Raw genomic sequence first — 23918 nt, 5'->3', positions numbered from 1 at the left:
CAATGTCTCACCCTCCTGCCTGAAAGTCTGTGCGGAGCAGCTGTCGCCCATCTTCACTAATATTTTTAACAGATCTTTGGAGCAGTGTGAAGTCCCTTCATGCTTCAAACGCTCCACCATCATCCCTGTACAGAAGAAACCCAAAATATCTGGACTTAATGACTACAGGCCTGTTGCTTTAACATCTGTGGTCATGAAGTCATTTGAGAGACTTGTACTGGCCCACCTGAAGGACATCACCAGACCACTTCTTGATCCCCTCCAGTTTGCTTACCGAGCAAACAGGTCTGTGGACGATGCAGTAAACATGGGACTGCATTACATCCTACAACACCTAGACAGACCAGGGACTTACGTCAGGATCCTGTTTGTAGACTTCAGCTCGGCCTTCAACACCATAATCCCAGACCTCCTCCTGCCCAAGCTTACCCAGCTCTCTGTGCCAACCTCTACCTGTCAGTGGATTATTAACTTCCTGTCGAACAGGCAGCAGCTAGTGAGGTTGGGAAAATTTAAATCCAGCACATGTACCATCAGCACCGGAGCTCCTCAAGGATGTGTTCTTTCTCCACTGCTATATTCACTCTACACAAACGAATGCACCTCTACAGACCCTTCTGTCAAACTCCTGAAGTTTGCAGATGACACCACAGTCATTGGCCTTATTCAAGATGGTGATGAATCTGCCTACAGAAAGGAGGTTGCTCAGCTGGCTGCCTGGTGTAGTCAAAACAACCTAGAGCTGAATGCATTCAAGACAGTGGAGATGATAGTGGATTTCAGAAGGAACCCTCCATCACTTCCTCCCCTCACCATCCTGGACAGCACTGTGGATACTGTGGAGTCATTCAGGTTCCTGGGCTCCACCATCTCTCAGGACCTGAAGTGGGAGTCCCACATAGACTCCATTGTAAAGAAGGCCCAGCAGAGGTTATACTTCCTCCGTCAATTGAGGAAGTTCAACCTACCACAGGAGCTACTGACCCAGTTCTACTCAGTGGTCATCGAATCTGTTCTGTGCACTTCAATTACTGTTTGGTATGGCTCGGCCACCAAATCAGACCTACGAAGACTACAACGGACAGTTCGTAGTGCTGAGAAAATTATTGGTGCTCCTCTGCCCACACTTCAGGACCTGTACGATTCCAGAGTGAAAAACAGGGCAAGAAAAATCATCATTGACTCCACACACCCAGCACACAAACTCTTTGATCTGCTGCCCTCTGGCCGGCGCTTTAGAGCACCAAACACCAGGACTTCCAGACACAGAAGCAGCTTCTTCCCCCAGGCAATCTCCCTCCTAAACAGATAACTGCTCCTTAAGAGCAATATTCCACTTCCACTACTCCTATAGTGTGCACTACTGTGCCTTATTATATCTACATCTTATGTATACATGTATATAACACTACCTCTACTTACTAAATTATCCATTTGCACAAGTGTACATACAATCTGTTAATATGTTTATTCTACTATATACTACCCGGTACAATGTCTCTTATATGTTATTATCCCCCATTTTCTGTAAAATAGTCTTTATTTTATATATGCACAATTTAGAATCTTTTAGACTGTAAATCGTATTATATTGTATTGTCATTGTGTTGTATGTCTGTACTAGAAGCTTCCAACACCAAAGAAAATTCCTTGTGTGTGCAAGCACACTTGGCAATAAAGCTCTTCTGATTCTGATTCTGATTCTGATTCTGATTTAATTTCAACACACATAAAAATAACTATGTACAATAACATGCAATTTTATGTTGATGACGATATAGAGACAAAAGTTACAGATTGCAGCTTTAAGTGCATTTAAGTGTCTGTGCATTTTTTATGTTCAAACTAGAAAAATAACTTGTATATAACACTGAATAATCCTTTAAAGCAGCACTGGTAAAGTGGTATTTGGTCAAATGGTCCCTTCATATTTACTGAATACCTGGGCACATTTGTTTTTTCTTTTCTTTTTGAGCAGATTGTCAAAGCTTTGTAAAGCAAAAAGTGCAACATCTACATTCGGTCTCAAATCAAAACAAGTGCTATAGTTCCCTGGGATACATTCATAATTCGCCAGAGGGTAAAAAACAATGGGAGACAAGAATAAAGAGTGATATCGACACTGAAAGAGTGATTCGGTGATGAAGGACGATTGACTATCGCCCTAATATTGTATACTTCATTAAAAGGGTGTTGTGCTCTCCTGAAGGTTCATGGTCTATTATGTGGAAGAGAGTTTGATCCTTTAGAAATCACTGTATACAAAAATCCTGTGTCAACATGTAAGATTTCATGAAAATTCAGCAGTGTTTTCATGAAACAACAGCTAGATTAGATCTAGCACAATCCCAGGAATAATCTGAATGTCTGCATGGTTTTTAAACGGTTATTCGTGTACTGGAGAGCATGTTAGCGTTATCTAAAACACTTTGTTGGCCCCTGTGGCAGGTTGTGTTTGTGCGTGTTATGTGTGTGTTTTATCATGTTTATGAGAGTTTGTTACCGGATGTGTGTGTGGTTCAGATGTAATACAGTGTTGCATTCTCCCTGGACTGCATAAGGTTTTAAAACGCCTTCGTTTTCAATGCTGCTTTTAAATGACAGGATGTATTTTTCTCCACTGTTTTCGTTGTGCACTCTTTTCTAATTTGCCCATCACTCTCTTTCTCCCTCTCTCTCTATTTAACTGTTGGTGGAGTCAGGAAAGTTGATCTCGCTGCCGAACACTTCCCTGTACAGAGGCGGGAAGCTGTAGGCTGTTTCCGGGTGAACCAGACGGAAGAACTGCAACTTGTCAATGTGCAGGTTACAGATGGACTTCATACGTGGTAGTTTAGACACCATCTGTAAAGGTAAGATGACAAGGGTCATTTTGATAGATTGCAGTGCACAATTCTCTCTTATAGAAGAGAATGTCTATTAAATGAATTCAAGTATACAGTAGTTTCATGCACAATTACATTACGTGGCACTATGCACTTTGGATGCACATGACAAAAACACAGAGCGAGATCCATTTCCCAAATTTTAGTTTCGCCCGACCATTTTATAGTTCATGCACAATTCTGTGGTGCTAATTATTGTGGTAATATTTATTATCATGTAGCATCAATGTTTTAGTGTAAATTTAGCTCAAGTAAATTTTGAGTTTATATCATTAATTACGATATATCGGTATATTGCAAATAAACAAAAACTGTAAAAATGTTCACGTTTTAAAAATGATTTTCCAACTGTCACTGTTAGAAAATTAAAGACATTTCTGTAGCACAGGGAAGGTGGGATGAAGCGATGATGGGTGACTATGTCTGGAACTTGGTACGTGGGGACAGTATAAGTCATAAAAGACAAAAACGATCAAATGTCCACTTCTGAAGTTTTGGACGACTCCTTTTTAGTAACTGTTATGTTAAACTGTTGTTTTGAGCTCAGTGCTATGCTAGTACCTTGTAAAGGTAGAAAAGGAGACAAACATTAGTGCAAGTTTATAATTTAACATAAATTGAACGATGTGGACAGAACTAATATGTTTAAATGTTTAATCTTGTACAACTATTTAATGTTAACTTAATATGCCTAATAAAAAGAAACTGTGAACCTTCTAGAAAAATCTAATTGTGTTATTGCAGTACTATTTACGGTTTCATCGGATGCCTGGCCCGAAGTTAACTTCAGGTCTGTGTTTGTTGATCCATCTGGCTAGTGGATAATATAAATATTTATAATTTATTTAATTTATATTAATATTTTATTGTTTCATAATTGTATTAAATAAAAAAATTGTTGAATTTTACAGTATATTAATTGTATTAAATAAACAATTTGTTAAATGAATTGTGTAGCTTTATCGCATTTAAATTTAGCCAAGTAAAGGTTCTGTTGTGGCTAGAAGGGATACAGCTTCTATATCACTGGGCATGCGCCATTTTTGTCACGCTGACAACTTACCATTTTTTTATCATTGTAAGGTTAGGTTTAGGGTTGGGGTAGGTGTAGGGGTTAGCTAATTTAATTTATTATAATTTTATGGCAAGATTTTGCATCACTTCCAGCCATAGCTGTATCCCTTCTAGCCACAACTTAACGGTTCTTATTCTGCTAACCAAAAATAATACTGGCTAGACATACTTTTGACTTGCTAGCGAATATAATTTACTTGTTATTTCTTTTGCTTGTTTTCAGAAATGAGGGACTATTTTCTTTGCGGATGTGTACTGGATGTTAGAATTCGGCCGCGAAAGCGTGCATGCGCATTAACGTATGTTTATGTTGTTGCCTGCAAAACCGTCCATGAAAGGAATGTAGAATGAGTGTACTGTATATTATTTCTTGTCATTTCTGTAATTTCTTGTAATTTCTGCATACGAGTAATAATACCGAAATGTATAAGTGTGAAAATATATTTTTTTTTTTTGTGAGGACCGTCGATGTTTTAAAAAAATGTATGTGATTTTTGTATTCAGTGTGTTAAACTTCATAAAGAAACAATACAAATTAAAGCAAAACACAACTTTTTAAAATTGTTATATTGTGTAATATAACATGGTCTTTAAACAAAGAATATGGTTTCTCGCCTTGTCCAGTTTTTCTGTGGTGGCTCCATTCATGTGCAAGCAGTGCTGCAAGGCCATGTAAACCTTCTCCTGGAGTTTCTGAACCTGCTGAGACTCTGTCAACCATGGACGATCTGAAAAACACGTTTTAAACTGTGAGAACATGTACATGCTAATGTACAAATGTGACCACTGTACCTATTTTATTATCCTGGAGTATACCCCTGCACTAGGAAATGGGTCCAGACATGCGTTGTGAACATCTTACCTGGTGCCAGCAGAACCGCTGCGCTGAATAAAGCCATTTCCTCCTCACTCAGCTGCAGACGAGTCATGCTTTTTGCCAGTTCGAAGACTGCGTTTACCAGATCATCACAACCTATGAATACATACATGCACCAGTTACCATACTGAAGAAGGACTAATAAATCGCACAGTTTTAGGAATAAAACAGATTTCTGCCCATTGAAAAATTGCAATCCTTACACTAAAACATACTGTACTGTCCATGAAACGAAAATCTAATTTATTAGCAAATTTCTGTGTGCACCAATCAGCATCCAGTACCATCCAGTAAATGTGCATTTATACAGATCTAATCTAAAAAAATAATGAAAATCAATGAAAGTGGTTTAATGAAAGAAGCTTTTTCATCGTCTCATATGGCTTATTCATTGAGGGGTTTGTAAAATGCCATTTCTTGCAACACGGTTTCGAAAAAATATGTGTTGTGAGAAGCACAGTCAATCTATTGAACTAAGGCAAATTATACTAATGGTTGAACTTGTTCCAAGTCTAAAGAATTTTTAAAGGGGTGGTACAACAGTGTGTCATGCATTCTGACTTCTTTACAATGTTAAATGTGCTGTCTTTTCATGCTTAACATGGTCAACTTGTCAAAAAACGAGTTGGGCTTATTGCATAGTATTTCTGTGCTCGATACACTCCCCCAGCGATCGTACAGGTTTCAGAAAGTTTTTTTCGAACATATAAAACTGTTTCGTAACAATTTTTCTTAGTCCCTTATTGGACAATTCTCCCGGAAAAGCACGCGGCATGCCCACGCGGCAGCAAGGAGAGCAGGAGACGGAGCATGCGCAGACGTCACTTTCACTTGTGTGCAGGAGAGAGAGAGAGAGCATACGTTCGCGAAGTTCAGGTGTTTGTTTGTTTACTGCATTTGGGTGATGAATGTTATATAAACGGTGGATATAATGCTGGATTTGGAGATCGTTTGAAACTGATATATGGAGCCGTCCCAGCGCTAAAAGATGCCGGACATGAACCACATGTGGTGAGTGAAAGTGATGTCTGTGTTTTGTTGGAAATGGGTGCGCACGTGCTTTAGTTCATTCTATCCCTCCTTCCCGCACGTGCCGTATGCTTTCGGAAATAATCGTACAGCTGTATCTATCTTTTATAAATGTTATTAAACTAAATACTCTTCGAAGATACGAAGTATGCAATACTACTCTATAGGTACTCAAGATTAATATGAGATTGGCAGAAACCGCGTGTGTTAGGGCTGCTTTAATGTATTAAAACATAAAGAGCGCCCCCTAGAACTGTTTTCATTTTTTGCTTTGTTGAAGAATTATTACTCGCCTCTAGCATCACTTGTGTTCATTAAGTGGGTTAAAAAGGTGTTAGCCTTTGTGTTCATCTATGAATTCATGATGCCAACGCTCTGACTTTAGCTCTAACCTCTTGTGTTTTTCTTGGTCTTGACATGCTAATTGCGTTTTGCATTGTAAACTAACACATGCTTTGCTTGAAAGTGAATCCTTCAAAACATCATCAAATACATTTCTACAGTGAAGAAATGCTAAAAATTATGGTTGACATCGCTTGTGTTTCCTTTGTCAGGTTGGAGACAAATGGAGATCATTGCATTGTGAGATACAGTACCCAATGCAGCATGCTCAGCATGAGTAGTATGGTACATGTACAGTAGTATGCTGTCCCGATCAAAACCAGAGACTCACCGAGAGCTTTGAAGAGCTGCGGGCTGGCAAACTTTCTGTCGAAATACATAGTGTTATTGGAAGAGTTGTAAGCCCGACACATTCGGATCAGCAGAACTTCCAAACATCCTGGAACAGTAATAGAGAGAAAGAGAAGTGTGAATGAAAGGGAGGAAAAAATAAAGAGAAACAGACAGAGAGAACAAAAACGACTTTTAACTTGATAGTGAATATAATTAACTTTCTTTGCGGATGTGTACCGGACGTTAGAATTCGGCCACGAAAGCGTGCATGCACATTAACGTATGTTTATGTTGTTGCCTGTAAAACCGTCTATGAAAGGAATGTAGAATGAGTGTACTGTATATGACGGCTTTAGAAATGCCACATCATGGATTTGACTGGATAAAGTTATATGAAATCTGGTGTCTAATCAGGGATTAGTTACACAGTAAAATCAGCAGTGTAGAAATTGCAGTGTTAAATATTATTAATTCTAAAAGAGTTAAATTAATAACCTACAGTGTTAACGAATACTCCTTTGTAGTGTAGTTGAAGGGGTGACACAAGGTGTAATTCTATTTTTACACTTTAAGTGCAAAAAACCCGCCAAATTATCTTGACTCCTCCCCCCAATTACCCCATCTGAGGGGGAAGACAAAGAGGCCATTTTCTTCGTGCAAGATGGAATGTGAGTAAGGTTATTTTCGTCCTCTTTATAAAATTAATTGTATGTAAAAAATGTATAAATGGCGTGTAATTACTAACTAAATGCTTTTATCAGGATTAAGGATACTAGTCTAAGTTAAATTCAGAAGTGAACAGAAGTTTGAGAAAGTTTCTCAAAGCGATTTGAAACTTTCTGATTTTCTAGACGAAGGTAATTGTATTTGTGAAATAAGCAAATAATAATTAACAAGAAGCTGCCTATTGTGGTTACATTTATATTTCCAATAAACTGAAGCTTATTTGGGTTCGTTCACAGCCTTTGTGAAGTTCGGCATTACCGCCTCTAGTCGGCCCGAGGCCAGGCTTTACGATGAGTCTGGCACTGAAGTTGATGAGGATGTTTTCGAGGACGTTCTGAAGCAGCCGAATTTGGGTGTTTTTCAGCAAAGATTAGAGAATTCTTCAAATGGTAATGGTGAGTGTGACATTGTGTTTGAGCAGAGCATGGCTTTGTGTGCTTGCTAGGACCGCCAAGCAGTCACGTGTTAACGCAATGTTTTTTGTGACGCATTTATTAATGTGCATTTAGGCTGACTGGGGGAGTGTTTGATATGGAATTAAATTCGTTAAGTAAACGCGTATAAAATCTGAATGTACAACGCATTTAAAACATTTATTAGCCCATTGTGAGTTGCATGAGATCCTCGGTGCGTTGCATGTCTTCGGCGCTGAATATCACGTTGTGTCGCCAGACTGTAGTTAAGACATGCTCGCACTATCGTCATGCAAATTGTGTAAACGCGTGTTCAAACTAAACTGCTCGTATGCTTGCAAACTCTGCAGAGCATGCCGTTAATTTCGCCTGAAATGGTACCCTCCTTGTGAAAACCCAGCTAAAGTCATTTTCGTGATTTACTACATATTGTAAAGACCACTATGTGAAAATGTAGCGTGTGTGTATATATATATATATATATATATATTGTTGATGGAGTAAGGCCATATCAAACATTTAAATGATTGAAATCAAACTTTGATGCTTGTCATTTTATAATTGGATTATGAGATTTATCAATCTCAATCTTAGTGGTCACCTTTACGGAAATTAAAACATGGTTTCACTACAGGTAACGCCAAAAAACATTGTTACTGTAGTAAAACCATGATTTTGCCAATACTATTTAATAGTTTAAAAAAAGCAGTGCTATATTGTTAAATCTCAGCTGTAGGGTGTTGTTAGGCACAATATTAACTAAAATCACCAAACTCAACCAAGACTAATTTGAGGTTTTTAAAATCCTTTGTCTACAGATATGACCCAGGCCCCTTCAGTGTCAAGTGAAGAAAGCTCAGTTGAGATTGCAAGCTGTGAATCTGATGACACCGTTCTTCTAAGTGATGACAGTCCTACAGGAGAGCTGAAGATGAAGCTGGAATTGTGAGTGTGTCTCTGTGCCTTGCATATTATTCTAAAAGCAGGGCACACATCACACTATGTCATTGTGTTAATACTTAAAAATGAAATGCAAGTAAACACCCGAGAAGCAGATGCAGTACTACTGTGTGTGTGGTTGATGTAAATTATGCAATATAACTTGCAGCTTGTCCAGAAAATCCTGCAAAGTAAACCTGGTGGGGATGCAATCATCAGAGAGTACCACAAAACCAAAAGCCTGTCTGACAGCACCAGGAGAAAGATGATCAAAATTCTTGCTGCATATATGACTGAAAAGCACATGTAACACATTTGAGGTATTCTTGATTCAGTGGTTATGATTGCCAAAGTACAAAAAGATACAATTTATTTTTAAAAATTCACAGGACTACAATGCCAGGTAATTTATTTATTATTATTTGCAGATGAAAATCAGGTAAAAGCATTAATCAAAATATGTGGGAATGTGTTTATCAAAGAAACATGCTAAAATTAATTTGATTGTTTATTCATATTATTTTGACAGCACATCTCCAACCAAACGCATAAGAGAAATGTATGCCCAAGGAATAATCGCCCTGTTTCCGTATCTCCGGGATCCGTATGCGAAGCATGGATATGTAAGTAAATATTGTTGTTAAATTTGTTAGTCACTTGTTTTACTGAAAACCTCTGTTTTTTTAGGAACATTATTATGACCCTCAGAGCAGACAGGGGTATTTGTCATGGAAAATTAAGAACATTCAAAGGAACAGTGCACCCTCAGAGATCCGTAGATGTGTCTCCCAGTCGTTCAGTGGTGGCCCATCTGCGCAGAGAGAAGCTTCATCCAGCACAGAGGTTATCCTGACAGAAGAACAGTGTAGGGAAGCTGTTTCTTTAATGAAGCATACTTCAGAGGTGGACACAGTAAAGGTCAAAATGAGCGAGACGTTTCAGTATCGTCGCAAGATGAATCGTGACCCAAGCAGTTGCGCTGATGTGCGGACTCAATTTCCACGCTATTTGGACATTAAAGGCCTGGTAAGACAATTTATTAATTGATTGATAATAATAATGAATTAAGGTTAATAGACTACATCTGTTGTATTGTTGAGCTCTATTAAATGCAGAACATTCATTTTAAAGTAAACACCATTTCGCTTACTTTCTGTTATGGTGTTTTTTTACAGATTGAACTGGATTTTGTTTTGATTTTTGGTGAGAAGATGCCACTGAACTCATGTATTATAAACCTTTTGATCTGCAGATGTCCTATGGGTCTGATAATTTCTTTTGGTTTGTTGTACCATACTGCAGTCTTGTCAAAATGTGATTGTCATGGTTTTATTGCAAAACAGATGATTTCATGTCTTTTATTAATGATTTTATATCTGTGCAGTACTATGAATGTGACAAGTTGACCTGTACACATGGCATGTTTTGAAGTAGCCACTTTGTCCATTTGTTAAATAAACATCTGAATGTTTACATCTGTCTAAAGAATCTTTATTTTAGGTTTAATCATGTACACCTGAAAACGGTGTAAAATATATTTTGCACCAAAAACAACACTATTAATAACACTTTGAGAGTAAACTTAAGGAGTAGAAACAACACTGGTGGTGTTATATACCCCATAGTGTTAAACTTGTACAACAATAACGAGTGTAATGCTATACACTCGAAGTGTCATTTTTTAACACTTATTGGTGCTATATTAACACTCTCAATCCTACACTACGAATAGTGTTCTTTTTACTCTTGATAGAGTGGGACCATATGTGCTCCTAAGAAGTGTTAAAATCAACTCTTTAAGTGTTAATTTGACACCGCCTTTTTTACTGTGTAAGTGTTATCCGTGCAAGATAAAGGCGGCACTGACCTGCTTTGAGCAAGATAATCTGGTCATTCTGACAGAGGTCCATGAACCCAGAGACACGCTTGGCAAACTCCACAATGTACTGGATGGCATTTGTGAGGTGCAGGGCACACTGTTGCCACATCCATTCTGCAGACTGAAAACACACAGAAAATATGAACATAACAACAATGATTAGGCAGTGAGACACTTTTAGAAATTCCCAAATGTTTTGGAGATAATTTTTATACTTTACAGCTTTGTTTTTGAGAAAAAATAAAGAATATTGAAGAGGCCTTTATGCTATCCATTAGGGTTGGGCGACATCGGTTGAATTACACATGTAGTTGGAATTAAAATGGAATTAATCTTAAATCGGGCACGTCGTTTGGAATCACGATGCGAGCCCAAAACATTGTGATGTCTGTCAGTGATCATCTATAGGCCCAACCCTTCTATCCATGATGTACTACAGACAGTGGCGCCCCCAGGATTTTTTTATGGGATGGCATAAAGGGGCCAGTACAAATCTTAGGGTGGCACATTTTTAAAAAATTATTATGCCTGAATCTAATGGTTAAGAGTTTTGGCGTTGCCATTAATACTACTGGGATCATATAAAGTTATTACTAGTCTTACGATTTAATTTCTAATTGAATTTACTAATATTTTCAGTGTTTGATCGATACATGCTAATTCGCTAACTGTTCTACATATATTTGACTATAAAAAAATATGATAGTAATAGATGCCAAAAACTGCAAATCCAACAATTTAAAGATCAGCTGATGGAGTAATGTATTAACCAAACATGTATAGTGATCGATCAAAATGCGAGTATGAGCAGCAGAAAAATTCAAATCCAATGCCTTAGCGACTAGCTTAATCTCAGTTAGCCAACCCGTATTAGAGTTTGATACAATAAGTTTTATCATACAATAAACCATGTTTTACTTACTAGTTTGTGAGTTTCGTCTCCAACCCTCTACACCTTTCATGCGTGCTGACTGAACAGGAGCAAACATGACGTCACGTGCATGGTACTGCGGCTGCCGTTCGCATATTAAGGCGTCTTTACACAGGCGAGTTAAGGCGTCTCTGTGGCGGATTAAATTTCTGTGTAAAGACACAATGCCGCACGAAAGCCGATCTAAAATATGCCGCCTCTGACCCTCCTCAGACGCTAGTATCAAAGGCGACTCAGATGTGGCTCAGGTTTAGTGTAAATGAAGGCGCATTAAAGCCGCTCTAAACTACGTCATTGTTATGTCAGCAGAAAGTGAGAGAGTGAAGATGAAGCCAAAAACACACAACCACATTTGTTTAAGGCTAATAATAACAACACAGGTTTTTTTAAATAATTCAAACAAATTTTTCATTTCATTTCATCATAAAATGATTTAATGAGGAAAAATGTTTGGAGTATTTTTGTTTACTCAGGCAGGCTGTAAATGTTGTTTGTATTGTATGTAAATTTTGAGACCGTTTTCAGCCATTAAAATAGTTTAGATTAGTTTTTAATGGAAAATTACATTTATTTCGTTTCGTTTCTTTTTAAAGTTAATTTAGAAAAATGTTTGGAGTATGATTGTTTGTGACTCAGGCCCGGCATGCAGATTTTTTTATTTGAACTCATGAAATTGTTTAAATTCCTCCTTAAGCTCCTCTCCTTCATGGAAAAAAACTTCTGGTACGTGTGACATGATCACATGCAGACATGTTTTACTGTGCGTCTCAAACTGCTTCAAATATTAGGTTTGTCGGACATTACGCAGTGTCGCAGAGTTATTTGAAAAGCTCTCATGTTACTTAAGCAGATGGGTCTCCGCAACACACGCATGAAGTCGAACACTTAATAAATCACAAACTTAACATTGTGTTGTGATGAGAGAGTGTGTGCTTTTCTTACCGTTTACCTCAAAACAGTCGCATCATAATAATGTAAGTGTGCTTCAGTCCAGATCGTAAAGTGAGGACAGTAGCGCTTGTGCACAGATGCCCGGCCCTAGCAGCGTAAATTATTTGGGTCTTGTCGGGCTAGGATTGAAATGCAGGATTTTGTCGTTATATTTCCAGAAGCATCTCATTGAGGACAGTATTTCATACACGAAAACGATCTGGTAACATTTGCTGTAACATCGGAACTGTTCATTTACCTGGTCGACAGTGACTTTGTGGCTCTTTAAAACAACTTTTGGCGTCTTTCAGTATGCGGTGAGGTGCCCGAGAGTGTTTGTTAGCTAGGAAAATCATTTAAAATGTTGCATTTATAGCCTATTATTGCTTTTATCCTAAAGTATGCATTGTTATTATTAGTGTCAGTATATATATATTTTGAGTTTATATTGTTTAATTTAAGATATTATTTCATCAGCATATTGTTAGAACTGTGCTTTTGTAGTTATGTTCAGCATTATTTCGCATTATTTTAATTCCTGTGTAAATGCATTTATGCTGCTTTAGAGCTGCATTAACGCTCTGTGTAAATACTCATTTTCGTGGTTTTAAGTCACTTCAGTGTGATTAGTCACGGTTTCGCAGGTTAAACGAGAGAGGAGGGGTTGAGATCGTATTCTACATAACACATTATACAAGTTATTTTTTTACATAGTGCTTCGATAATGTACATTTTAATTAATAAATATTAATACTATTATTCTAATATAAAAAATATATATATTTAAAAAATCTCATTCTGGTTGGGGGGAATGGGGTGCCAGTTACTTTTTTGGAGGGGCCACCCCCCGGCCCCCCTTGGGGGCACCACTGACTACAGATGTTCAGATCAGGTTGTTTTGGGTGTACCTTGAGCTGAAAGCTGCGAGTTTCTTCAGGTGTGTAGACGTTACAGGTGAGTTTCTTTAACTCTTCTGTGCTGTACTGACATGTCTCCAGGTGAGACTTCACGACATTTTGAGTGATCCGCTCTGAACACAAATAAACAGATGCAACATAAGCAGAGTTCCCATCAATATCCTGCGTCCAACTTACGTATCAATCTATCTATCCTGCTGTCCTTTCTGTCTGTCTACCTGCTGTACTTTCTGCCATTTTTGAAGATTCTGTAAAAGCTTCAGTCCGTACGTTTGCCTCTCTATCGCCATCATGAAACATAAATTTGTAGATTACCTTATGTACTTATCTTTACGTCAATCTGACATCTGTCATGAAATCATACCAGACAGCTCAGCTTATTAATCATTATTAAAAATTGACTGTTGTGAGGACTGTTTATGTACTTGCATAATGACAGATTTTTGCTTATTTTTAACCAAAAAAGTTCCAGATTGCAGCCTTAAAGATGATGTCTAATGGCAGTTTACCTATATAATTTAGAGAGCAGTTGTCTTGTAGGCAACCCAGTAAAGACTGCATTAGGAGACTGTTTTCGGGCAGTAAATACTCATGCTTCACCCGCCCCGCTTCTGTGAAATCTACAGTGCTAGACTCTGGTGAGCTCTGATTGGACGAGTCTCCACTTCCTGCGCTCCTGTAACTGCCCCCGTCGCCTTCGAGTATGTCCAGGTCGCAGTACTCTCTTGTCTCCTCCGGGGTCAATGGAAGGTCGAACAGCAGGCCGTCGGGCAGTGCGGCGATGTCGTCCAGGTCGCTGAGGGTGGCGCTGGACCCCCCGCTGCTGTACAGCCGGCTGTGCACGCTGTCTTCGCCCATGTCCTTGCTGTCATGAGATGGCAGACCACCACCCAAACCCGTCAGACAGTCCTGAGACAGCTGCTGATGCCGCTTGACCTCTGCATACAGACTGTCTCGCTGTTTCTTTGACATGCGTCCAAACTTTACCGCTGCAGAAAGTCAATAATAAGCGACTGATTATTTATTGTATTTCTGTATTAACAAAAAATAACACAATTTGCTTTTGCGTTAGGAATATAGAGCAACTGCTTTAATCAATATCACGAAAAGGTTGAAAATCGTTGACATGGTTATAGAAGAACTTGATTACTTTATTTTGCATAAAGTAATTGGAGACTATTTTTAACACCAATGGAAAATGTGCTTAAATTTCATTTATGCAAAGTATAATGTCTTATTTGGTGCTTGTTTACTGTATACTTAAATTAGTTAAAAAACAGTCCATTGCATAATAAGACTAGTTTTTTTATAATGTTTTTACTAATGTTTCATCAACAGAAGGTGAATCCTTTAGAATAACCAACCACTTATATCATGTTTTATAATCTCATTCTGTATCAGTGAATCACTGAATTAAACAAGCATGAACAAAACTAGATTTTTCATTTGCAAAAAAGCCAAGAGCTTTTGCATCCACAGGAGTAATGGCACAACAGGTATATATTTGAAATCTGATTCATGCTAAACACATGCAGGGTTCAAAAAGGTCAACTGGGAAATCCATATTGTTGCACCTTTGACCCCGCCTGTTCCTATTTACACTATCACTTCAACTTGTATCATAATTTTTGACATTTCTGTTATGTTTTACCAAATCTTGAACACCAGTAAATTATACGCCACTCTCTCACCATCACGGCTCATCCCGAGTGCCAGGCACTTCTGCAGGCGACAGTGTTGGCAGCGGTTTCGATTTGTTCGATCGATCATACAGTTTCTCTGTCGTGAGCATGAGTACATGGCATTGTTTTGCTGGCTGCGTCGGAAAAAACCCTACAAAAAAAAAAAACACAGTGTTACCAAAGTGTACAGAATGACTCCAACCAGGTGTGGCTTTTCTTGGAATGACAAACATGAAGTGATATAAACTGACCCAGAAACAACCGCATGATGAGAGGTAAATATACGGGATAGAGTGCAAAGTTTACGTTGTTTTAGATGTGTGGGTTCTTGCTCATTTTTGGTAAGGAAAGATGAAGAATTATGGGAAGAATTCTTACCTTGCAGCCTTCGCATGTGATAACTCCATAATGAATTCCAGAGGATTTGTCGCCGCAGATTTTACAAGGTATAACCTCAATTTGAGCTGTAACAAAACCATAAAATATTGTTATACAACAAAACAATACAATATGATCGTAGGCTATCCCAAAACACAATGAAATGACTCACATGCAATTAGATTAGTCATAAACACAACACAACAACTAATAACAAGCAATGAGGATTAACAGTCTCGCTCTGCGCAGCATGAAAGACAGAAATAGCCAAGGATTGATTTTCCAACTGTGGCGTGAATTATGTTTCTGCTTTTACTGCTCTCATTTGATCAATGAAAGGTTCTTTAAAAATGAGATGCTTAACTTCACATCCACTTCTAAAAAAAATAAAATAAATCATATGATCAAATACAATCAATTACACATACAATGTAATGTATAAAATAAAAGTACATACTGTAATAAAACCATAAAAAAGGGGGAAAATCAGCTTTATTATGTAAAAAGCACTGTAGAAAAAACGTAACTTTAGCCAATAATGATCGATTTTTATTCTTGGCGTCTGGTTTGTTTGTTTTATTTTCTATTGTGTTTTAAATATTATTTGTGTTTTTATTTCTCAGTATTATTGGACATGTACAGCACTTTGGTCGGCCTGGGGCTCTATATGTGCTCTATAAATAAACGAACATGAACTTGATAATTATTCACACATCGTGAACAAATGTCAATAATAAAAGTTATGTAATCTCTTTTAAAAAAAGAATACTACCTCTTTAAAAATCTCTTTTTAACAAACTTTGCAAATAGTGGTGACGTAAGAACTAATAAGGTTGCACCACCCTTACAGAAAAACCACATGAATTTCACGTTTTTCCACGTTATCCCATGTGGTTTAGATGGGACTCACACAGAAATGTTCAATATGTGACTACATTATGTGGATGTTCTGTAAGGGCAACTTGCAGCGACACGTTTCTAAGAAAAAAACATCCTCCATTTTGTCTGTCAGCTGAAAGAAGCAATGACCAAGATACACTGTTGCATGCAATGGAAAAAGCCCTCAGGAGCCCCTCCCGTACCGCTCTCTGGGTACTGTTATATAACCTCCGTCTGCAAACATTCCACTAGCAAGCCATTCAGGGCCGCTCAGACTAATAATGCAGGCGTTCCACCTCCCTGCCAGTTCTGCCAGCCTATTGGACGATGCCCGGGCAGGCACGTCGGCGATTGGTTGATTGCAAACGTCACTTTATTCATCTTGGCTGTAAGCCCATGTGGACTCATTGTCCTACTGACATACTTTCTCAGTGAAAAGGGGAGGGCTGTTGTGGGCGGATCCCTGGCACACACAATTTGAATAGACCTTTCCCTTCTCTCTGTTAAGGTGGAACTGGTTCCGACAGATACATAAGTGTGCCGTGGTCCTTTATTCGACACAAACGAACAGACAAAAGCCAATAAAATGTATCCCTTTAAAATGTGATGCTATAAATGAATAGACTAACAAGCAAAACGTCACAGCTTGTTTTCAAAGTTTTGCTCAAATTGTATCCCGCCGCCCTTCAGATGTGTGAAATACAGCAGATTTTTTGTGTTGTTATTTGGCAGCGTCTTCAGCCTCATGCTTTGGAGGCTAAAGCACTGCAGACAGACAGTGTTTAAATTTAAAATCAAAAGTTTATGTGTCAATTTAAGCAGCTTTTGTCTGCAGCGCTTTGACTTCCAAAGCATAACGTTAAAAATAGTTATAGCCACATGACAAATGTTATAACATGACTAATTTCTGTGAAGGCAAGCACTGAAGAACTTTAGATAACTGTTTCTTTCATACATCTGAAGATATAAAAATAGATGTTCATATTAGACAGACAAAGGTGATTAATATGATGTATGCATGCACTTTTTCTCCAGGTTTTTTACAAACATTAATCTACAGCCGCACTGTAAACCCGAATAGGGTAATCAGTTACATCAAATTTTTTGAGTTATGATGTTCCCAATTTTAAGTAAGCAAAACTAGTAAGTTTTGAGTTTGTTGTACTGTTGTTGACTCCTTTTAATTTTGAACAATTTTAAGTAAGCAAAACTAGTAAGTTTTGAGTTTGTTGTACTGTTGTTGACTCCTTTTAATTTTGAACATTTAGCAAAGTAACTTTTTTTATTTACAGCTAAATAAATGAAAGGTCTTAAGACAACCTAAACAGTTCAGCTGCATCAACAATTAACAAACAGCCTTCACAGAGAATGATGCAACACACACACGACTGCTATTGCACCTCCCACAACCTAAGCATAAGCACCACTCTTCTGAACGATGGTAACCCCAAACGTCAAAAACACAACAAACTCTTCTAAATATCCAAGATAATTGAACATTCATCATTAACAAGGCTTTTTCCTTTCTAAAAACTCATAAAATAACACTTCATTTCAAAATTTACTTTCCTAATGCAGTCTCACGCAAAGCATGCTGGGAACTGAATTTCATTCTCAACAAATCATCTTGAATTAACTTGTTGAAATTAAGTTAAACTAACTCAAAAGTAAGAATTAGTTACAGGAACTCAAAACATTTAAGTTAGGAATTTTTTTATATAAAATTAAGTTTACACTACTTAAACTGTTTAATTTCTTTGAACATTCGGGTTTACAGTGCGTTAAAAGAACAATATGTGTCAATATGTGAACCAAAAAAAGACCATCTAACCAGATTAAACTGATTTTTTGATGGTTATTTATTAATAATTGGCATAAATGAGAAATGTTTGCTTGAAGTAAAGAGCACTGATTTACTCAGTAAAGTGATGACATAACACTAGACCAGAGATTAGATTAACTAGTGAAGCATAATGGATTTTAAACACAGTGCTTGAAGAGTCGGGTAATGTAAGAGGGGCTGCCGACCTATCTTTCAGGGAGCATTTGATTGGCCTAAAATCTCAGTAGTGCAGAATGAGTCACCAATATTTTTTGTCCATTTTCCTGAATCGAGAGACTATAAATTTGTGTATCATTAATAGGTTATTTTTGTCAAAGTTCACTAGTATATTGATGACCTTAAAGACAAGCAGTAAAGTGATACTAAAAATAATTATTTCTACTGTACTTAATCAAACCATTAAAAATGCCTCTTCCCAAATGTTTGGGAAACCTAATGAATTCAGATTGAATCAGTAAGCAATAATAAGTAAATAAAGTTTATTTAGAAGTTCCAACAATTCAATTCAAAAGCTGTAGATCAAAAGTTTCCTTAAATGAGTGGTTCACCTTCAAAATGAAAATTCTGTCTTCATTTACACGCCCTCTTGTCATTTCAAACCTGTATGGCTTACTTTCTTCCCCAGAACACAAAAAAAGATATTTTGAAGAATGTTGTTAACAGCCCCCCATTCACTTGCATCTGTTGCCAACATTTTTCAAAATATCTTCTTTTGTGTTCTGCAGAAGAAAGGAAGTCATACATGTTTGAAATGACAAGAGAGCATGTAAATGAAGACAGAATTTTCATTTTGAATGTGAACTACTCGTTTAAAATTTGAAGTTATATCAAATTGGCTTTATAAGTATATTTGAACTTAAATTATATTTAACTGACTTAGGCAATCTAGTTGTGTTTCACATAACTTATAAAATGAAGTTATATTAAATATAACTAGATTTTATACACATGGGCCAAATACCGGTTTCAAGGTATACCGAGGTTTGAAAGAGTCAATGTTTCAAAACCACTAAACCATTTACACAAAAATACATAATTAAGTCATGTAATGCAATGTTTGATGTTTTCGCCTAATATATGGGCTATGACAAAAATAATTTTTTTGAAAGAGTATTAAAATTTTAAGGATTTATTTTTATCTGACATATATGTTCTATGAATGTTGGTTAAAAATAAAATGTGTTTGTGCCCAGTTGAAAAGTTGTTGTTTGTATACGCAGACATTTGAAAATAACACATTTTACTGTTGCAATTGCAATACCGTGAAACCGTGACACTTTTGCTAAAGGTTATTATACCGTCAAAATCTCATACCGGTCCATGCCTAATACACTGTAAATAAATCACTAATTTCAGCTGCCTTAATTTTAAAATTAGTCAATTAAACTTGAATTATATTGAACCCACTTGTTTTAAGTCGGTTAAATATAATTAAAGTTTAGTTGACTCATAAAGCTAATTTGATTCAACTTAAAAATGTAATGAAGATGTTTAACTTAAGTTTTTTTACAGTGTAGTTTAACATATTTTAAATGACTTGTAAAGCCTACTTGATTTAACTTAAAAATTTAAGGCAGTTTTTTAATTTAAGTTTATAAGTTGAAATAGGTGAATAAAGCACACGAATCACCTGATGCAACATTTTTAAAGCCACAAAACTCAAATTTTGTTGAGTTATACCAGTAATGTGTGTCACACCATTGAGCAATCTTCTTTTGTAACAGCAGCAAAAAAAAATTAGAAAGAACCGGCTAAATTACTTCTATCATATTGCATAATAAAGTGTACATAATTAGATCTATGGTTTATTGATTATCTCAGACTCATCTATTTCTGCCCTGCTTGTTTGTCATACTGATGACGAGTATGACTTCTGTTCATGCGGTTTGCATATGCAGGCCACAGTAAAGAACAATGAGTTAATACCTCACTGGTTTACATAATACACCTCTGTTCTTCTCACCCAGTGACATGAAATCCAGTTGCTTTCACACGGACAGAATTACACTCTGGTTTTGGATAAGACAGGCACTGGAGTGCAAAGCGGTCAAAGTGTCAGTAAGCCACTTCAGGCCACGCTTTGTATCAAATGTTCCAGCTGTCTGGTCATTAGTCATTAGTCATTTGGCCACCAATCCAACCAGTTAAGGAGGCGTGTGGCGGTGCTTCAAAATAAGACTATCACCTGGACCAGCTTCATTTATGTATCAAAAAAGTGTTTGCGTGCATGATATCCTTATTATAAGGCAGGTCTCATCCTTGTGGCATTTAAAAAAACAACAAGCAAGACTTGAGTTGTATAACATGGGTGGAGGGCACAAACAGTAACTGTGTAACCACAACGTAAACAAAGAAATGAAATTTAAGAGGAATCTTGATATCAATATTTAAAGAAGAATGTTTAATTTAGCACAAATGAAATGTAAGCTTTAATTAAGAGGTCCAAATGTTGGAGTTCCCATTGTGTAAGAACAGAGAGGGAAAGTAGCTATAGGTTATGGCCAATGAAGACAGACTATGCAAAGTGACACCAAGATTTACATTAGGATTGTTTCTGATCGCAGATCTACTCTGAGTCAGACTATAGCTCTTTTCCAGGATTTATCATTGAGTGCGTTTACATGCACAGTCTTAGCCGTTTATGTGCTCATGTCTGACAGCGCAATAGTAAAAGTCCCAAATGTAAGTAACAGTAAAATAATGCATAAAAGTCCGCTCTCAAATCATGCAGTTGATGTGGAAAGGTCAAAATGAAAAACTATTGTTGCATTTGCAGGTACTGCGGACACAAGAAGTGATATAAAAATACAGATTCTGACCGATTTCCTCTGCATTTTTAATGACTAGACAGACTATCGATGGTGACGTCACTGTATGCGAGAAACCTGGCAAGTCTCAAATTTCCATGTAAACGCGGTTTTCTGCGTAGCCGGTTTGTTGATATGCATGTAAACACGTGAAAACAGGTTTCTTTTATAAGCAGATTTTTGATAGATATCCGTTTATTTTGTGCATGTAAATGCACCCATTCTGTGACCAGTGGCGACAGCCTGTGACAGCCTTGGCTTTAGGATTCCTAATCAACTTTTCATTGTGTAAGTTTATGTTAGGCTCCATTAACAGATAGTAAATCGGTTCCCAACATAACATACATTGTTTACATCAGGGTCGGAAATTAACAGAGGCTTTGGAAAAAATGACAACAAGGTGAACAAATCTGCTCTCCAAGTTCAAGACAAAAGAGAAGCTTGTTTTGTAGCGTGTAAAGCGTGTGACACCTCTGGTGCTGCTTTGTTTCTGTTTAAATTAAACAAGTTATCAACATTTTAATTATTTATATTTTATTGTTTATTTCATCTACATACATTTAGAAGTAAATTATCACTTGTACCTCTTAACAGCAATCCTAGGATTTATTTTTTATAATTTGATGCCAGGTCAGGGTTAAACACACATTTTCTGTCATGGTCTGTGGACCCCCTGAAGTAGCCTTGGCCACCCCCTGGCCACCCCATATATAAAACTCTAGCTCCGCCACTGTCTGTGACACAGATTGTGCAGATGCTAGTGTATATTTAAACACGCCCCCACCTCACCACAGTGTGCCCAGACACATACACCTGCAACTGGCATTAACATTTGTCCAGAAAGCAAACTAACGGAGAGAAAATCCCCAGTGTGTGCCAACAGACAAAAGAACCTTAAGGTGTTTGGGCAACTAGTTAAATGAATAGTTATCACAATCCAATATTTACTTAGTTGGATAGCTGATTAGACAGTCTTTGTTTTTCTGTTAAGACATTAAGCAGTGACAGAAATATCTTTAGAGCGTCCTACTGTATACTGTTTCATAAACTGTTCATAAATAGTATGAAAAATAGTTTTTATAAGAATCCTACAAAAGAGTATATATACAGTATATTGTACATCACAGTATCCAATCAGAATAAAGTATTATAAACTATTTATTATTTTATTATTATCTTATTATCATTACATGAAAATAATATTAACTTAACCACTACACATATACACATGTATATTTTAATATGGGAATATCCATATATATATATATATATCCATAGTCAAGGTCAAGGTAAAGATCAAAACTCAAGCTGAAGTCTGAAGGTGCGCGCAAACAGAGCGCGTGGGGTTGCACGACTCCAGCGAAGCCCCGCCCAGCTAAACCCCCTCCACACCCCACGTCCGTGCTCGTAAACGCTGCTGTGTAATGTTCAGTGACATAACTAGGTCAGTAGAACAGCATTTTCAAGAGCTGCTCACACAGCCTGCCATGCTGCCTTCTGAAAACAACAACACGTAGCCGACACGCCAGACTCTCCCCAACATTTATAAACGACGATATCACCCCAACAGCACAGGATCATTTACAATATATTACAATTAACATATAACAGTTATACAGATCATGGTACACGATTTTAATCATTATCAGAACATATTTGGAGACATATGCCTATTATTTATTAAAACATACATCTTGTATATTTTCAGAGAGTAGAAGTTTAAATTCAATGATTTTGGATTTGTTGCGGGATAAATGACGCAATACATTTTATTTATAATTATCAATACAAATAAATTACGTAATAAAACAGGCATGTCAAACAGAGATTCGCCGCCAATAAAAGCTTTACAGATGCGTCAGATTTTTGATACATTGTAACGTCTGTGCATCAAACAGCAGAACGCAGAACCCTCTTGCGTTTTATTTACACATTATCGCGTTCCGTTTAAACGCGTCACAAAGTAACAAGTGTCAATGTTACATGGAGCAAAACGCCAGTGTGCGCACAGAAACAGAACGGATGTGAATAAATACACAAGACAGATGATTGAAACATGTCAAGTATTATTAAGTATACATGTCAAGTATTGCGCATATCGTGAGCGCCCGTTTCCTGCGCGAGCACTGCGGGAAAGATCGTGTCTTTCAAAACCACACGCATTTTCGTGTAAACGTAATTTTAAGTTGACAAACAATTCATGTGCTTTTCATTATGAACACAGTCGACATTTAAATAATTAAATACTAGTTGCAAGAACAAGTAAACCTCTTACCTCTCATTTTGATCGCGATTTGTTGAAAGTCTACAGGGTGCGTAATAATATTTGGATGGACTAAAAAGCTTAGGTGGGACCCGAAAAGAACTTTCCAGCTCTGATTGTGACCATTATTATGAAGAGAAATAATGGAAAAAGATCTTCGAAGCAAGTTTGCGTCTTTAAATCTGTATCTGTCGCTCTGAGAAGCTGAAAGTCGCTCTCGGTGTGTGTTATAGTGCGGTATGATTCGCGTTCTTCCTCTACTCTCCTCACTCTACCGTGCTAACCTACTTTCGGACGCGTGGACTCTCACATGATCGCTCACTGCTCACGGGGACGCGCATCCCGCAGCAGCGCTTAAGGTGGCACGAGTACTTTGACATTTTATTAATTGCGCTTCTTCCTTACGCTCATTATTTTAAACATATGAAACTACGACACGGTGCCATCAATTGTGTTGTAAAGTATCCTGACAGAAAAAGGGAGAAAAAAAGGAAAACATAACGGTGACTGACTGCTTTCTACAAGACTTGATGTAGCTGAGCATGCATAATTGAATTATTCAATATGCAAAGGCTTATGGGATACCTACCATAATAACGTGTCATCTGTTTATGATGTAAACATGTTTTGTCTGATACCTCACGTTTGTTTAAAATATTGTACATTAAAATATATTTTTAAATTCTAAACATTGTAGAAGAGATCTGGTTTAAAAACCAGCATGTTTATTGCATGCATTGCAGAGTTGTAAAATAATGATTCTGGTGACTTAAACATTTTAATTACATCTT

The 23918-nt window shown here is 37.2% G+C and overlaps 1 protein-coding gene and 1 long non-coding RNA gene across 4 annotated transcripts; one reads left to right on the top strand and one right to left on the bottom strand.

Annotated features, from left to right (window-relative positions):
• Positions 1-1474: 1474 nt before the first annotated feature.
• rorcb (RAR-related orphan receptor C b) lies at positions 1475-23431 on the bottom strand. The gene is made up of 10 exons (XM_057334719.1): positions 23140-23431; positions 15336-15421; positions 14967-15108; positions 13785-14264; positions 13267-13388; positions 10486-10618; positions 6539-6646; positions 4822-4932; positions 4575-4687; positions 1475-2844 (listed from the first exon to the last, which is right to left on the bottom strand). The coding sequence occupies exons 1-10, from the start codon at positions 23144-23146 to the stop codon at positions 2683-2685; spliced, it is 1464 nt and encodes a 487-aa protein (XP_057190702.1). The 5' UTR covers positions 23147-23431; the 3' UTR covers positions 1475-2682.
• Positions 6883-10091, top strand: LOC130554849 (uncharacterized). 3 transcript variants are annotated; one of them, XR_008963032.1, is made up of 8 exons: positions 6886-7208; positions 7302-7397; positions 7503-7661; positions 8498-8624; positions 8788-8938; positions 9148-9241; positions 9306-9644; positions 9794-10091. It is a non-coding gene; the product is annotated as an uncharacterized LOC130554849 (long non-coding RNA). The 3 variants fall into 3 exon arrangements; XR_008963033.1 differs by having other exon boundaries at positions 6883-7397; positions 7503-7655; XR_008963031.1 differs by having other exon boundaries at positions 6941-7397.
• Positions 23432-23918: the final 487 nt, after the last annotated feature.

The sequence above is a fragment of the Triplophysa rosa genome, linkage group LG5 (genome assembly GCF_024868665.1).
Source record: "Triplophysa rosa linkage group LG5, Trosa_1v2, whole genome shotgun sequence".
Lineage (NCBI taxonomy): Eukaryota > Metazoa > Chordata > Actinopteri > Cypriniformes > Nemacheilidae > Triplophysa > Triplophysa rosa.
The sequence above is the reverse complement of the archived record's forward strand: the minus strand, read 5'-3'. Positions and strand labels throughout refer to the sequence as shown.